We start from the raw sequence: 17,753 nt of genomic DNA on the forward strand, positions 1-17,753 counted from the left end.
TTTAATTGTGTTTTTCTGCATCCTTTATAAAGTTTATATATCTGCTACCTAATTTTAAATAGGTACACACATGGCCCAACCCGACAAGGTCTCATTTATGTCACATCTGGCCTCAAACACCCCATACAGCCTTTGTGACTCTTATCTTGGTTAGAGGCTGGTGCCTGAGCTTTCATTGCCCTGAGCTGAGAGAAGGGATGCCCTCAGGCCAGTCCCAAGAGAATGTTCTCTCTTATGCTTGTTAGCATCTCTTGTCTAGGATGCTTGATTTGTTTTCTCTCACCACTCAATGCCTGGTGCGAGAGGGCCTGGCTCGTCCTAGTGTTTGGGTTAGCTTAACTGATGATTTTTTAAAATCATAGTCAGCAATTAGAATATAAAATGCTTCATTTAACTATGTATCTTGTCTCAGTGAGCCCCGTGGCACAGAGTGGTAAGCTGCAGTACTGCAGTCCAAGCTCTGCTCACAACCTGAGTTCGATCCTGACGGAAGCTGGGTTCAGGTAGCCGGCTCAAGGTTGATGCAGCCTTCCATCCTTCCCAGGTCGGTAAAATGAGTACCCAGCTTGTTGTGGGTAAAGTGTAGATGAATGGGGAATGCAATGGCAAACCACCCCATAACAAAAAGTCTGCCAAGAAAATATGGTGATGTGACGTCACCCCATGGGTCGGTAACCCCATGTTTGTTGTCATGAAATAAAGCACTGCAATGTTCACTGTTCTTTTTTCATGAAAAAATGCAACTGTTTTGTCTTCATAATAAAGTACAGGGGAGGGAGATCTCTGCTTTTCATGATCTAGAAAAGTCCAAGCATGCGTGCAATTTTTTATTTTTTTTATTTTTATTTTTGCTAATGGCTTTTCTATAAAAACAGGCACATTTGAAGGTTATTAGAAATGCATGCAAAACAATTGCAGGCTACAAGAAAAGCACACAAAACAAAAAGAAAAGGATTAACAAAAGAAAAGTGCCAAAACCCTTACTAAAAATAATACTTAACTGGGAAAATGGAGACCCTTTGAGATATCTTACAGAAAGCGAGCAGTCCTTCAGTGAACTAAAGCGAAACCTACTTTATTGATGCATGTGTATGAACTACCAGTGCTTTCAAGGTGACTGATTCAGTAGCCTTCATGTTGAATGGAAGCGATCTGGTTTTGCTGATCTCTTAGAATCACAACAGACTAACTAGCTCCTGGGGAGATTTAAGATCCTCAGAGCATCTTTTGTAAGTTCAGTGTCCCTCTCCTGTGGCTCTGAGTGTGGATCAGGGTCATGTGGAGAAAGGACAGGGAATTTAACCTTTTCACTTCAGCAGTTTCACAAATTCAAACAAGGCTTCCAATGTTGTTGTTGCCTTTTTAAAGGGGAAGAAAGGGAGTACCGGTCTGTTTTTTTTCCTTTAAGGAGCTCATAGCGGTAAAGGGGATGGTTTCAGTTAATAAAATGATGGAGTGGAAGGGTTATATCCCAGTCTGAATCATAACTATACATGATTGAAATTTGCATTTAAAAGAGGAGCAGGGAATCTGTGATTTACATTACTTCTAGTTGGACCCTTCATTAAACTGATATGAAAGGTAAGCGTCTCTCCCTGGTGGCTTCCTTACATTTTAGACACCATGGAGGTCTTGGAGGTCTCCCATCCGAGTCCTCGCCAGTGTCAGCCCTGTGAGCCGCCCTGAGCCCGCCTCTGGCGGGGGAGGGCGGGATATAAAAATAAAATAATAATAATAATAATAATAATAATAATAATAATAATAATAATAATAATAATAATAATAATAATAATAATTATTATTATTATTATTATTATTATTATTATTATTATTATTTTATTTTTATTATTATTATGGGATTGGGGGAGAGGGGGCTTGTTAACTTTTCAGCCAGCATTTAATAATGGAAATAACAAAATTTTGAGGCCTTAGATTGTCTGTCAGGACTGAAATCATCCAGAAGAGAGCATGTTTGAACGGGAGAAAGGGTGTTTTTTTTTTTTTTTTTTAAAAGAAGCTTTCCCTAACTCCTTAACTATGATCCACGTTGAACCTCCTCTGTCTCTCTTTTAGAGCCAAAAAACCCAACCTGGAGTCACAGAACTCCTTTGTTACATACAGGGCTTTTTTTTTTGTAGCCGGAACTCCTTTGCATATTAGGCCACACACCCCTAATGTAGCCAATCCTCCAAGAGCTTACAGGGCTTTTAGCACAGGGCCCTACTGTAAACTTTTGGAGGACTGGCTACATCAGGGGTGTGTGGCCTAATATGCAAAGGAGTTCCTGCTCCCAAAAAAGCCCTGGTTACATATGGCTGGACCCTAACATAAAAATGTGTTCCTTGCTGCTGGAAGAGCACAGCACATGATTTCTGAACCCCTACTCAGGTGGCGCTTGCTTTGAATTTGTTTTGATAGGTGCTGCCCACCCCGCCGGTCCCCCTTTCGGCCCTCCGCCACATCACGGCAACTTTCTCAATCCAGCTGCCCATTTAGGTAAGTAGAAGCTACCGAACTGTGGGGACGGTGCGACTGTTGTGTTTGAGAGTGTTTTGTGTTATTTGTGTAATGGAGGGGTGGGTGTGTCAGGAGAAGGGATATTCTTTTTTTTGGTGGGGTGGGGGGGCTATGTGTGGAAGTCATGCCTGGTAGTCATGACTGACTTCTGAGGACCCCTCCTGAGGCTTGGACATTTGGAGAGGTGGCTTGCTTGCCTGCCTCTGCGTCACAGCCCTGGTATTTCTTGGAAGTCTCCCATCCGAGTCCTCGCCAGTGTCAGCCCTGCATAGCTTCTGATGAGATCAACTTTGCCTGAGCTATCCTGGTCAGGGCTGGGAGGAGGGATATTCTTTTTACTGTCCACAACCCATTGTGGAACAGGACCTCTGCCCATTTCTCATGACTTGATGATGTCACCACTGACTGCAAGTATAGCTGGGGGTTAATCTGTCACCTCCGTGTTCCCAAAGAGTTTGACTGAACTGAGAGAAACGTGAATAAGGATTCAGTGACTCCTGTTTTAATATCCAAGTAAAGGATATTAGCTGCAGGCAATTCTACATGGAGAGGGATCCGGAGGCCCAGTCCCCTCCCCCCACATAACGTGATAAATTCACCTCAGCTCCCCATACAAACATTCTCATTCCGACTCAGGGCACCATTACTTCTGTCTTTTAATGATTTTCCCACACAGTGTTATGAATAATGAAGTGTTCAGATACATTTGCCCCTCTCCAACTGATAAGGTCCCATGAGTGCAGCCATGCTGGGTCAAACCAAAGGTCCGTCTAATACAGAATCCTGTTTCCCACACGTGCCTTTGAAAGGCCCACAAGCAGGGCACACAAGCCAAAGCCTCTGTCTGCACTGTCCCTCACCAATTGACGTCAGAGAGATACTGCTTCTAAACATGGGTGGTGGGGTGGGGGGTGGTTATATCATGGCTAATAATAACTTTGGGATCTTTCTTCCATGATTTTGTCTCACCCCTGAACCATCACCCCAAACTACAGTCCTGTCAAATACTTTAAAAAGAATCAGATGGCCAACTTGTTACGCCTAAATGGCACTGCAGATTAATCACCTGCCGACTTTTCCACCTCAAAAAATAAAAAGGGTAGGCTGAGCCGCCAGTTATGGATGGAGATTTTTCCAAGCCTTTCAGTGTAATTGAAGCAGGCCATGGCCTGGCTTAATTCAGATGGGGAATGTGACTCCTCATGGGAGTTATCGAGCGCTGTGATACTTAATTCAGCTTGGCTGAAGGTCCTCATTCAGTTCTTGATGGCCACGGTGTCCAGAGAGGATTGGTGGCCATCAGGAAGACACTTGAGAGCCGACTCGGCTGATATTTTGCCATTGAGTCCATGATAAGAATCGGGTTATGTACCTCAAAGTGGAGCGTATTGATCTTCCGGAATTACAGCTGATCTCCTGACTACAAAGATGAGTTCCCCCAAAGGAAGGCAGCTTTGGAAGGCAGACTCTATAGAATAACATCCACATTGAAGAAGAGTAGGTTTTAATATCCCACTTTTCTCTATCCTAATGAGTCTCAAAGTGGCTTACAGTCTCCTTCCTTTCCTCTCCCCACAACAGATACCTTGTAACATAGGAGGGTCTGAGAGAGTTCTGAGAGAACCGTGGCTGGCCCAAGGTCACCCAGTGGGCTTCATGTGGAGGAGTGGGGAATCAAACCCAGTTCTCCAGATTAGGGTCCATGCTGGCTGTCAGCTCACTCCACTCCCCTAATCTTGCCTTCCTTAGCCACTGCCCCCAAATCTCCAGGAATTTCCCAAGCCAGCAATCCTGCAAGACCAAGATAATTTATCCAAATGAACTTCAAGGCCCTCTGCTAGCCCCTGAGAAGAAAGGAATGCAGGCTGTCAGCCAAATTCAGGGGCAGCTGTCTCAGCAGTGCCAATACACCCACCACAGCAAGTGGGGCATCAGTCACCTGGATTGTGGCTGGCCAGTCAGGACAGGACTTGGTTAGCACCTGCACCATCTCCTCGCTGGCCACTTGGTGGTGGATGCTGATGTTTAGACAGACATTTTCACAAGGCCAGGAAGTTGCAAGAATTGTGAAGGCCGGTTGTGTGAGGGGAAGGGCGTTCCCCTTGACAGCCACCAGCCCTGATTCCCTGGGAAGGGAGCCCAACGGGCTCAGAGTGAGCAGGAAGGGAGCCAGTTTGGCATAGTGGTTAGGAGTGGTGGACTCTAATCTGAGAGAACTGGGCTTGATTCCCCACTTCTCCACATGCAGCTGCTGGTGTGTCTTCTTGGGGAAGCCCCATTTCTCTCAGAGCTGTTCTGCTCAAGAGCAGCTCTTGAAAGAGCTCTCTCTCAGCTCCACCTACCTCACAGGGTGTCTGTTGTGGGGAGGGGAAGGTAAACTGCTCTGGGACTCTGAGTGAAAGGTGGGGTATAAATCTAACTGTTCTTCTTAGTTTGCCTCCCGAGGTTCTTCTCTTCTGTTTGTCCCTCCTCCTGTAAGCTTAGGAGCAAGGAGCTGGTGCTTCCCTACTGGCCAGCTCCCAACCTTCTTTGAAGGTGGATCTAAAAGCCACGTGTGACTTGTTCAGACTTCCATCTTCCCACACACCTCCAGGGGTAGAATTGCTTCCCTTGGCATTCGTAGCAGCTCCCCACCCAGCCAGTTCCTCCCCTGCCTCATCGTTGCCATGGGAGACAGTAAGCTCTTCATGGACCAGGTCAATTATTGCCTCCTCCTGAGAAGCAGTGATCCTCCCCCCCCCCACAACTCTGGAATTATGGGGCTTTCTTGTGTCCCCCCCCCTCTTTTTTCGAAGTCAGCACCCAGCAATTAAAGCCTGGATGGTCGAAAAGCCAATTTGGGAGAAGGAGGCGGGATATATCTTTTTTTAAAAAACCTCCTCCATTAATATGAGGTTGATATAGCAATAGGGCTTCAACCAGGCTGAAGGCCTGAATCCAAGAGAAAAAGAAGATGATATTGGATTTATATCCTGCCCTTCACTTTGAATCTCAGAGCGGCTCACAATCTCCTTTATCTTTCTCCCCCACAACAGACACCCTGTGAGGTGGGTGGGGCTGAGAGAGCTCTCCCAGAAGCTGCCCGTTCAAGGACAACTCCTGCAAGAGCTATGGCTGACCCAAGGCCATTCTAGCAGCTGTAAGTGGAGGAGTGGGGAATCAAACCCAGTTCTCCCAGATAAGAGTCTGCGCACTTAATCACTACACCAAACTGAAAGCCGGGCACACCTTAATTCTCTCCCATCCCGCTAATGTCACTCCACTGAGAAGACATGTTTGAGAGGGCTGTGAAGGCAGGAAGTGACGTGCCCACCTCCACAAGAACAACACTGAAGCTGTCTCTTCAGCCTCCGCGTGTCTCTTGTAACAGAAGAAATGCTCCTTCGTAGATAACTCCCTTCCCATTAGAATCTCTCCATTTGGTTTCAGAGACTTTTAATCGGCCCACGACGTTCACCAGTCTCGCAGCCGTGAGCGGCAATGCCTTCGGGGGACTCGGGAACCCTGCAGTTAGTGAGTAAACTTCTCTAGTTCTGGCTGCCACAGGGTGGGGTGTGGTTGATGGTCAAGTGTACTAACCTGGGACTAAATTCTGACACATTTCAAGATGCTGAGACAAGTTTTGACATCTCCAAGCAGTCTCCTGTGCCCTTATTCACACCAAGGTGGTCAACTGTGCTATTTCAGACTGCAGTTCACAGGCCTGAATGGTCCTGAATACAAATTCTTTGCACATAGAAAACTAACATGCCAAGGAGAAGAATACATTGGAACCTTTCTTCCTGACGTGCTAGCTTTTCCATTCAGGTTGTGGGGTTTATTATTATTATTATTATTGCATGTTCATGCATGTGAGGCTCTTACCTGCAGCCTGAACTGGTACAGCCCACATGCTAGCGGACTTCCTTGGTGAGAATTAGGTCTTTAACTTCCCTGTGACCACATCTTTGGGGCACACAAAAAGATCCAGATTCTCTGGTCACCAAATCTATTTATCTAGTCCATATTTATACCACCCTCCCTTAAATAAGCCAAAGATGGCCTATATGGTTACCTTCCCCCCCTCCATTTTATCTTCTTAACAACCCTGTGAGGTAGGCTAGGCTGAGAAAGTGACTGAAAAGCCACCCAGCTAGCGTGATGACATAGGAGGGGAAGATTTGAACCCAGGTCTTCACAATCCTAGTCCAATGCTCTAATCATCACATCACCTCTCAAATATCAGCTTGGTTACAAACTCCGCCTTTTTCTTCCCTTTCCCTGAAAAGGAAAAAAAAAATGCGAATAGGATCTAGTTTCTGCATCACACCTTAAAAAATGTTCAGACCCGGTCACAAATCTTAATAAGCCCTTGACATTTTAAAGATGTGAATGAATTATGCCCAGCAGTTTTTTTAAAAAATCCCATAAAGCTAATTTTACAGCTAATAGGCAGCATTACAGCCTTACCAAAGAGCAAACGTGTCCACCTAAAATTGAATAAGTGGTGGTGGTGTGGGGGGAGGGGCGGCTCCATGGATCATAGAATCATAGAGTTGGAGGAGACCTCCAGGGTCATCTAGTCCAACCCCCCTGCATAATGCAAGATATTCACAAATACCTCCCCTTAAGTTCACAGGGATCAGCATTGCTGCCAGATGGCCATCTAGCCTTTGTTTCAAAACCTCCCAAGGAAGGAGAGCCCACCACCTCCCGAGGAAGCCTGTTCCACTGAGGAACTACTCTAACTGTCAGGATGTTATTCCTAATGTTGGGCCAATCAGACCATTTAATCTGGTCTCCTTTTTCTTGGAAGGCCAGAAGTTGGTTGTGAAGACAACAGCTCGGCTGTGCTATTTGTCCTCCCCTTAACAAGGAAATTCGATTGGCTGAGATAAAAAAAACCATAAGACAGTTAAATTTTTAAAAAGTAATAAATTAGGGTATTTATACCCCACCTCTCCCGAATGCAACTCACAGCATGGTTCTCCTCTCTGCCATCTGAAAGCAACTCTGTGAGGTAGGCTGAGTTGAGAAAAAGAAGGAGACGGGCCCAGATCCCCCAACCAGCTTCCATGGCAGAGTGGGGATTCAAACATGGGTCTTACATTCCAGTCCACTCCACTGATAATACACGGTCAGTCATCTTTGTACAGGCATCACAATATTCCTCCACAGCCCAGCTCTTCTTCCTGTCCTCGTATGCCTGCAACCCATTTTCCCAGGTTTCGTCCTTCCTATTCCCTGTGCTATTGCTGTGAGAAAGAAGCACTCAAAGACTAGGGACAATCACCGAATCTTATCAAGGTGGATTTGCAAACCAAAGCTTCATCCAGCTGGTCATTACCTTTAAAGCCCTATATGGTCGAGGACCTGTCTACCTCAGGGACCGTCTCTCCCTATATGAACCCCAGAGAGCACTGAGGTCAGCTGGAAAAAACTTGCTGACTATCCCCGGACCAAGAGAGGTGAAGTTGCAATGCACCCGCAATCGGGCCTTCTCCTCTGTGGCCCCGAGCTTATGGAACCAACTTCCAGAGGAAATGCGGGCCCTGCGGGATCTTGAACAATTCCGCAGGGCCTGCAAGACTTTCCTCTTCCGACTGGCTTTCGATGATGTAGAAAATTAAGTACTAATGATACCGCCATCATAATAAAGAACAAATAGCAATAGCATTAGCACTTTTATAACTGTAATTAATTTTAAATCTATTAGAATTTTAATGTTGAATGTAACCTTGTTTTTATACAATGGAATGTTACTGTTACTGTTAGCCGCCCTGAGCCTGCCCCGGCGGGGAGGGCGGGATATAAATAAAATTATCTAATCTAATCTAATCTAATCATCCCCACCTTGTCAGACTGTTCTGTGGCTCAGAACTCAGTCTGCTGAAGAGCACGAGATGCGCTCACACTTTGAGGTTCTGTGACATCCGGTTTTCCCCTTTTTTCTCTTCCTGGGATACCCAATTCTTGGGAGTCCTGGGAAATGCATACGTGTGGGATGACCTCTTGGGAAATGGGGAGGAGTGCTTGGGGTTTGCTGCACCTTAGGTTCAGCTGCTCAGAGTTCTGTGAGTCTCACAGAAAGGTGGTAAGAATGGAAGCACAAGAGAAAGAGCACATCCTAATTGGGATGGACCTGGAGAAAATTGCTTTTGCCTGCATGTATCCTGCTCAGGTATACCTGGCCTCAGGTATAGCACCAAGCCATAGTCCAGTGCTCTCTGCGTGAGATTCAAAAGAGTTTAAAGCTCACTCTGCAACTTCTCCTTTCCTGCTTCCTTCCATTCCCCAGACAACAAGCTAGTTACTTTAGTTCTACTTCCATAGCAAACCACGGTTTACCTGTATACTCTAACCCGCAAAACTTTGGTTTGACATTCTCTGAAAACCAGGGTTCCTGTCTATCATTTAGGAATGTGCAAACTCCTCACTTGCCCATTCAGTTGCAGCGGAACGGCTTGGTTTCTCTCAGAGCCAGAAATACCTCATTTCATCACCCCGTGGGCCTGGCACATAGGAAAGGGAAGAATGTCCCAAGGCTTTTTTGTGAGCAGCCACTCATGGTTAACCATGACATTTATTTGTTCCTTTCTTTATTTACTTATTTCATCTATCATCCGCCTTTTTTTGGAGACTCGGTGAATTACAGAATTATTATTTTTAAAACCAATGCAATAACTTTTAGTATAATGTGCAAACGCTGCAGTAAACCCTGTTACACCATAAGGCAAACAAGCGGTGCAATAAAATTAGTGTGCAACTGTGTAATATACTGAAAACAGTGCTGGGGGAGGAGAGAAAAAGGAAAACTTATTTATAATTGATTTAACATTTCCAATGCCCTTTAAAGCCCTCACTTTATCTGATGTCAGTGAATCCACCAGGTAAATTACTGTTTGTGTAAGTGCAGACATATTTCCATTTGTCAGCCTTAAATACAAGAGCAACCAGATTTAGTTGCATCCAAGGCATTTTTTTTTTTTTATGGCAGGAACTCTCTTTTGCACATTAGGCAAAAATGTAGCCAATCCTCCTCGAGCTTACAGTAGGTCCTGTACTAAGAGCCCTGTAAGCTCGTGAAGGATTGGCTACATCAGGGGTGTGTGGCCTAATATGCAAAGGAGTTCCTGCTACCAAAAAGCCCCTGATTGCATCCAATATGGGGGGGGGGGGAGACAGAGACAGAGAGAAAACGCTTTGGACAAGTTCATACTTGGCATTGGAACTCACTTGTAACTTTTTTGAGCAACAGCCTCCATTTCTTTCACTAGTCTGAAACGTTCAGGGCAAAAAAGGAAGGAATTCATTTTGGTGGTGGTGGTGGATTGGACACAGTCCTTCCACAATATTCCACTGTGGCCTCTGTGGGAAGTCGTCTCCCAGGGGGTCCTCTGAGGGAAGTCTTCTCCCAGACCTCTGGAACCCTTTGCCTGATGAGGACAATGAAGATTTGGACCCTCCCCACCCCTCTTCAGAGAACTTCCTTTTCACCTTCCCAAATTTAATCCCTAGCCTTTTGAAATGCCAAGTTGTCTTGCTCACCTGTGAATCTCCTTTCCTTTTCCAGCTCCCCATAATATGTATTCATTTTAAACTCTGAGTGCTGTAAAAAGTTGGGTTTTATTGGTAAGTACCGTCAACGGGGGGGACCATACTGCTTTCTTTCTGAAACCGTGTTTTTTCTTTTGTCCTTTTTGTGTTTTTTTCCCACTTCACCATTCCAGCTCCCAACACTATGTTCGGCCACAAGGATGGCCCCAGTATGCAGAACTTTAGCAACCCTCACGAGCCCTGGAACCGTCTGCACCGAACTCCTCCTTCGTTCCCGACCCCTCCGCCCTGGCTGAAGCCAGGGGAGCTGGAACGCAGTTCGTCTGCTGCAGCTCATGAGAGAGATAGAGATGTAGATAAAGGAGACTCTGCTCTTAGTAAAGATGACAAAGAAAGGTACGGAAGATCACTCGGCGAGCTTGATTGAGGGCGAGGCGGGGCGGGGAACCACACAGCTTTCAGCCTCTTCTTAGCTTGGCAACTATTTGTTCAGCCTGAGGGGGGGGAAGGGGGTACGGAAATCTTGCTTACCTCCAGGGGTGGAATTCTAGCTGGAGCTCCTTTGCATATTAGACCACACCCGCCTGATGTAGCCAATCCTCCAAGAGCTTACAAAAAAAGAGCCTTGTAAACTCTTGGAGGATTGGCTACATCAGGGGTGTGTGGCCTAATATGCAAAGAAGCTCCTGCTAGAATTCCACCCCTGGTTACCTCACTCCAGCATCTAGCAGCCCACGCTTCCTCTGGTGGAACAAGGCAGTGAATTTGTGTCATAACACATGCTTTGTGTGCCGAAGGTCCCAAGCAGGGCTTTTTGGGTAGCAGGAACTCCTTTGCATATTAGGCCACACACCCGTGATGGAGCCAGTCCTCCAAAAGCTTACAGAGTTCTTAGTACAGGGCCTACTGTAAGCTCCAGGAGGATTGGCTACATCAGGGGTGTGTGGCCTGATATGCAAAGGAGTTCCTGCTACAAAAAAAGCCCTGATCCCAAGTCTGTCTCGACATCTCCAGTTAAAAGGATCTTAAGTAGGAAGTGTTGGGAAAGAGCTTTGTCTACCCAAGACATTAGAGTGTTGCCAGTCAGAGGTGGTGATGCTGTACCAGATGTACCAATAACTTGATGGCGTAAGGCAGCTTCGTATACCTTTTGGGTTTCTGTGACCAAGAGCAAAAACTGATGCCACACATTTCCATAGATGAATTTGCATATTTCCTACTAGAGAAAGTAGATTTCCTCTGATTGTCGCTTTCATTACACTTCTCAATATGAGATTTAACTAGACTTTCTAAAATGAATTCCAGAATTGCGGCGTAGGCCATTTTGATTAATGTCTACCCGTTACACACACCTTTACTCATGTGCCTGGGTGGTTTGTTAAAATGTTACATAAAAGCAATTTTGACATGATTGTACACAGGGGTGGCCAAACTGCGGCTCGGGAGCCACATGTGGCTCTTTCACACATATGATATGGCTCTTGAAGTCTCCCCCATCAGCCAGCTTGGAGAAGTCATTTCTCTCTTTAAATCACTTCTTCAAGACAAGCTAGCCAGCAGCCTGAAGAATGCATTTAAAGTTAAAGTTGCTTTTTTTCTACCTCTCCCTCCTTCCTCCCCATCTTCCTTCCCTCCCTCCCTCCCTTCCTCCCTTCTCTCAAGCATCTGATGTTCACGTCTTGCGGCTCTCAAACATCTGACGTTTATTCTATGTGGCTCTTACATTAAGCAAGTTTGGCCATCCCTGATTGTACAGATGATGGCATGAAGGCTTTTCTGTGGAATTTTCACTGATCCGAGTAGCCTCCTCTGGTGTGCATCAGTAAAATCACCCCAGAAGAATCTTCATATCGCTGCATGTACAGTCATATCAGGGTTGCATTAGTGAACTCTTGATGTCCAGCTGCTCTTTTATAATGTCAGGGAGGTTGAAAGACACAGCCTAACTAAAGCAGCTGAAAGCTGAATGTGAAGGGGACACATTGATTCCAGGTGAGGAAGTTCTGAGGAGGAAAAAATTGAAAGCATGTGGTCCTTCTCCAACTGGATCCATCTAGTTTGGAGAGTGGAGGCTTTTCCTCTGTGTATAAAGTGCTATCAAGTTACAGCCAACTTATGGTGGCCCCATAGAAGTCTCAAGGCAAGAGATGGACCAAGGTGGTTTGCCATTGCCTGTCTTTGTGAAGTGACCTTGGACTTCCTTGGAGGCCTCCCATCCATCCTAACCAGGGCCAACCCCTGCTTAGCTCCTAAGATCTGATGATATATCAAACTAGCCTGGGCCACCAGGCCATTTTTCCGGATCCATCCATTTTTGTCATGCTTTGCAAAGAAGGAACATTGGAATTTTCCAGATGCTTCAGGACAGGAGGACTATAGAGGCACAAACTCCTGAACCACAGAAAGCCACTTGGGTGCATCTGGAAATTGCACGCTCTGTCCATGAATACTGAGCTAAACATGTAAATGTGTCCATTAACCAGAGTTGAGAAGTGTTATCGGGAAGAGTGACACAGCAGTTATACTAAAATATTCAGCTAGTACATAAAAGGTCAGTGTAAATCTAGTGCAACAGGCAAGCCTTCCAGAAGTCTTCCTTGCTGGTCAAGCATGGATTCGGAGCCCCCAGGAGGGCACCCACCCAGTCTCAAAGCAAGATGTTGTTAAGGCATCACTTTCACTTCCCGTCTTCCTCCCTCCCCCCAAAAAAACTCCCCACAACCCACTAGTATTCAAGACACTCCTTACATCTTCAGATTCTAAGGGGACACCCATATAGATGTTATGAGGGCGAGGCCTCTGTGCTGCCTCAATATGGTGTTGTTTGGGATGTTGACATCTCATACCCACGGTTGCTGCATTCTTTGCCTTAGGACTATCTCCTAGAACCTCAGTTTCTTTCCATTAATGGAGCTGTTTCTTCACATTTGGGAACCATTGCATGAAAACATGAAGCTACCTTATATTGAATTAGACCTCGGTCCATCAGCATCAGTTGGGTTGATTGTGGGGGGGGGGGGGCGCATTTGCTTGGAAGATTAGGTTTGCAATGAAGCTTGGACCACAGTTAAGAGAGATGGACAGGCACCAGCTAGTCTTTGTTTATATTTTTCTCAGAAGTCCTCAGAACGAGCTAGTCAAACCCCACAAACCTTGAGTTAAAGAAAGCATCTGTTAGAAATATAGAAATGCAAGAACTGCAAAATGACTTTCTTAAGCCAGTCATCGCCTTCCTCCTTCAAAAGTGAGTCGAAACAAGATTGTTTCCACTTGCCTTTTCCAAGAAAGGAATGAGGAGGCTGAACTGATGTCTGTTAAGCAGGGCTGCAGAAAAAGATCTTGCCTTGTTGCCATTCCAAAACAGGACCTTCAGTGATCATCTCACCGTAAAGCGAGGTCAAATATCCTACTGCATTTGCTTGCTTTTTTCATACTTTGTTAGTTCATCTTTCATTATTGGAACCTGAGGCTGTGTACGTAGGGTTCTGGGATAGTCTCCTGTCTGGGTATTGACTAGACCCAGATCTGCTAAGTGACAGCAGAATAGCTGAATTGAGTGACTTCCAACTATGCCCTGGGGCCTTCTCTTTCTTCCACTGGCAATTTATTTTAGACAAAATAAACTTAGGCTGGAAGGAGTCTGTCTCAGGGATGCCCCAAATGCCGTCTACTAAAAGCTAGACGATCCTCTTTGTGTTCCTGGGACGCAACAAAGTATGCATTGGCATCCTTATTCCTACAAATCAATGGGAGTGCTGATTGTGAACTTCACTGAAAGCAATAGGGGTTGAGCATATACCAGATGAGTACGAAGTTTCAAGAACCGTTTTCCCACACAGCTTACCTCGGAGTGACGTCCCTCTTCACCGCGCAGCATCTGCTTGGATTTCCCACCATCTGCTCCGCAGAAGCAGGAAGTGCCGAGGCTTCTGCGTTGCAAATGTAAATCACTAAAACCCAGTTTACGTTAGCGACGCAAAAGCCGCAGCTCTTCCTGCTTCTGCGGAGCAGACGGTGGGAAATCCAAGCAGACGCTGTGCGGTGAAGAGGGACATCACTCCAAGGTAAGCTGTGTGGGAAAATGGTTAATGTCTGATCCTTGGTCTTATTTGCTGTAATTTCAAAAAAAACCCCTAACTGTTGTGCTTTGCTGTTTTTAGGGAGAGTGTGGAGAAGAGACACCCCAGTCATCCTTCACCAGCACCTGTCCATTCCACAAATTCTCTTGGACATAGCCGCAGCTCAGCTGAGCAGATCAGGAACCATCTGAATGCTGAGAAAGAGAAGCCCAAAGAGAGGGATCATTCTGAATCTCGGAAAGACGTTAGCGTAGATGAGCACAAGGTGAAGGACAGTTACGTTTCAGAAAAAGAAGGCCTGGCCCATGAGAACAGAGCATTAGAGGAGAACAAACAAACATCTCGGGTGCCCTCGCCCTACGTCAGGCCACCAATTGTGGAAAGTACCAGACCTAACAGCACCTCTAGCCGAGAAGCTGATAAGAAGAACGAGGCAGTGTATGAGAGCTTGAAGAAGGCCAGTGAAGTCAAGGTGAAGGAGGAAAGAAAGGAAGACCATGAAGTTCCACCTGAACCGCCACAGACGCATCGGCCATCTGAGCAAGCACCTCCCATTCCCGCATCCAACATCCATCCAGGCCCTCTGGTGTCGATGCCCATGACAGTGGGTGTCGCTGGTATCCATCCCATAAACAGTATCAGCGGCCTGGACAGGACTCGCATGATGACACCTTTCATGGGGATCAGCCCAATTCCAGGCAGCGAACGTTTCCCTTATCCTTCTTTCCACTGGGATCCAATGCGGGATCCATTGAGGGATCCCTACAGAGACTTGGACATCCATCGGAGAGACCCTCTGGGCAGAGAGTTCCTCCTACGGAACGACCCGCTTCACCGTCTCTCTGCACCCCGGTTATATGACGCGGAGAGGTCTTTCAGGGACAGAGAGCCACACGACTACAACCATCACCACCACCACCACCCGCTTTCAGTCGACCCTCGTCGCGAGCATGAAAGGGGGGCCCATCTGGACGAGCGAGAGCGGTTGCACATGCTCCGAGAGGACTACGAACATGTCCGGCTGCACTCGGTTCACCAGGCCGCCTTGGACGGACACCTGCCCCACCCCAGTTTAATTACCCCAGGGCTTCCCAGCATGCACTATCCCAGAGTCAGTCCTCCCTCGGCGCTTCAGAATGGGATTCTCAACAAAACTCCGCCCACGGCGGCACTTAGTGCTCCTCCCCCTCTCATTTCCACTCTGGGACCCCGACCTAGTTCTCCCCGAAGGACTACTCCTCTGTCAGCAGAAATACGGGACAGGCCGCCTTCCCACACACTCAAAGACATAGAGGCACGATAAAACTGGAAGTATGAGCCAGAGAGAAAACATTAAAAACGAACTTCAATATATTAGATCTTACTCAAAAATAAAAAAAAAATGTAGACTTTGGGTATGACCCAACTGTACACAATGTATAGACCCAAGTGTGCAAAGATTTCTTTTTTAATTTTGTTGGTTTGTATATTGTATGTTGGCAGACGTTTTCTAAATTTTTTGGAAAACTGTGTGTGCTTTCCCTCTCCCCTGCTTTATTCTTTTTTCATCATTTGAAAAGTCCCCATAGGAACATGAAGATTTAAATCAGTATTTTGGCTACAAACAAATGCAAAGTTATCTCTCTCTCTTTTTTTTTTCCAGTGGGAAGGGGGGGGGGAGAAATCCTGTAGATCTTTTTCCTGTAATTTTTTTAAAAAGTTACTTGATGGGTTAATGGGTCATATATGCAAAATGGGTAAGACGAAAGCTTTACTTTGTACATTTGTAAATAGGAAAAAAACACTAATTAACATAATACATTAATACTTCTTAAACTGTGCTGTTTGCAAACTTTAATCCTGAAGGATACCGCCCAGAGTTGGCTGCGGTCACCATATATTGTTATACGGTAGTTAAACCCCTTCAACTATGCAATTAATTTTAAGGCTTTTCACAAAAGCCTGCTTAACTCAAAGGAGCCTTGTCAACACTCCCATCTACACACTTAAAGTCATATTTTCCCTGAACCAAACTGATGTCTCATCACCCTTTTGAAATGAGTAAAGAAGCCATCAGAATCAGCCTTCCTTTTCCATTTGCTCACCAATTAGAGGTAGTACTTTTTCATTTGCACAAAGTGGTCTACACTATTGGACCACATGTATCCTTTTAGAAGACCTGGGGATCCATGCCCTTGCTGTTTTGTTTTTAAATCTGAGACTGAAGCAGTGGTTTTCCCAAAGCTACATCAAGAATCAGTGGTGAAGTGAGCTTAGAAACTCACCTGTCCCAGTGAGGTGAGCTTAAAAACTCACCTGTCCAACATTGTAGCCGGTGCTCTACACTATATTTTCCACAACTTGACTGTTATCAGACGAGAACCAGCTTTCCACCTGTACAAGGGTTCCATAGCCTGACTCAAAAGTGCATGCAGAGATAGCTCTGGCTGTTGGACAAGAAATGGGTAATTTCTTAGGCTATTATTAACAGTGTCTCCAGTCCATCTACAGCTCTGCTATAGTCTTCCTAGAGTAGATGCGCCCATTCAGCAAATTATATTCTTGTAGAAGCTAGACTTAATAAGGAGAGGGCTGTTGAGTTGCCATCCTTTGAACACTGTCCCTAGTGGCTGGATGGTCAGCATCTTCTTTTACTTTTCCTCCACTACCCTTGTTCCTTCTCCAAAGCATATGAAGCCGATTGGCCAAGGAGAGGCAAGAAGCACATCTCATGGTTGCTAGGCAACAGAGGGTTGTCTTCTTTGACCATCTCCTAGGTCAGGGATGACCAATTGTAGCTCTCCAGATGTTTTTAGCCTACAACTCCCATCAGCCCCAGCCCTTGGTCATGCTGGCTGGGGCTGATGGGAGTTGTAGGCAAAAAACATCTGGAGAGCTACTATTGGCCACCCCTGTCCTAGGGAAGTAGATCTGAATTTGCCAAGGCGGGGTGAGGGACACATTGCATTGAATTTGCCAAAGAGGGGTGAGGGGCACACCGTGTGACTTTGTCTTCCTTGACCACCTCCTAGGCAAGTAAATCTGAAACAGCATTGAGTGTAGGGAGGAGGTTGCAAAAATGCACCATATCTGCCCAGAGGTAAATCACAGCAAGGGGTAGGAACTCATTCCTTTATAGGGATGATCATGCAATCTGGAAGAAATTAGTTGTAATTATGCCTTGTAACATTTTTACCCCTGTTGCCCACCTAGAATTTCTGGGCCTACTTTGGAAGATTATAAGCAAGCATTGTATTAATACTAAAGCTGTAATGTCTAAATCCTGTGTGTTAAAGACCCCTTAACACTAGGGTTGCCCAATATACCCATCTGAAAATGGCTTTGCTTGAAAATGTCTAAGGAAGGAGATTTCCACTTGAGAAAGGAGCCATTTATTGGTTTTGTTTAGGGTTTTGTGACAATACACGCTTTCCCATTTGGTGTAGTGGTTAAGCCAGTTTGGTGTAGTGGTTAAGTGTGCGGACTCTTATCTGGGAGAACCAGGTTTGATTCCCCACTCCTCCACTTGCACCTGCTGAGATGGCCTTGGGTCAGCCATAGCTCTGGCAGAGGTTGTCCTTGAAAGGGCAGCTGCTGTGAGAGCCCTCTCCAGCCCCACCCACCTCACAGGGTGTCTGTTGT

The 17,753-nt window shown here is 45.9% G+C and overlaps 1 protein-coding gene across 7 annotated transcripts in view; it reads left to right on the plus strand.

Annotated features, from left to right (window-relative positions):
• AUTS2 (activator of transcription and developmental regulator AUTS2) overlaps positions 1–16,108 on the plus strand; it is a 1,045,632-nt gene extending 1,029,524 nt beyond the window's left edge. For 6 of the 7 annotated variants that reach the window (XM_060258686.1, XM_060258689.1, XM_060258688.1 and 3 more), the window contains 4 exons: positions 2,419–2,496; positions 5,947–6,030; positions 10,227–10,449; positions 14,214–16,108. In XM_060258686.1, the coding sequence (XP_060114669.1) occupies positions 2,419–2,496; positions 5,947–6,030; positions 10,227–10,449; positions 14,214–15,435 (1,607 nt within the window). In that variant the 3' untranslated portion in view covers positions 15,436–16,108. The remainder of the gene's footprint in view (positions 1–2,418; positions 2,497–5,946; positions 6,031–10,226; positions 10,450–14,213) is intronic. The other variant, XM_060258690.1, reaches the window with a different exon arrangement.
• Positions 16,109–17,753: the final 1,645 nt, after the last annotated feature.

The sequence above is a fragment of the Heteronotia binoei genome, chromosome 18 (assembly GCF_032191835.1).
Source record: "Heteronotia binoei isolate CCM8104 ecotype False Entrance Well chromosome 18, APGP_CSIRO_Hbin_v1, whole genome shotgun sequence".
Classification (NCBI taxonomy): domain Eukaryota; kingdom Metazoa; phylum Chordata; class Lepidosauria; order Squamata; family Gekkonidae; genus Heteronotia; species Heteronotia binoei.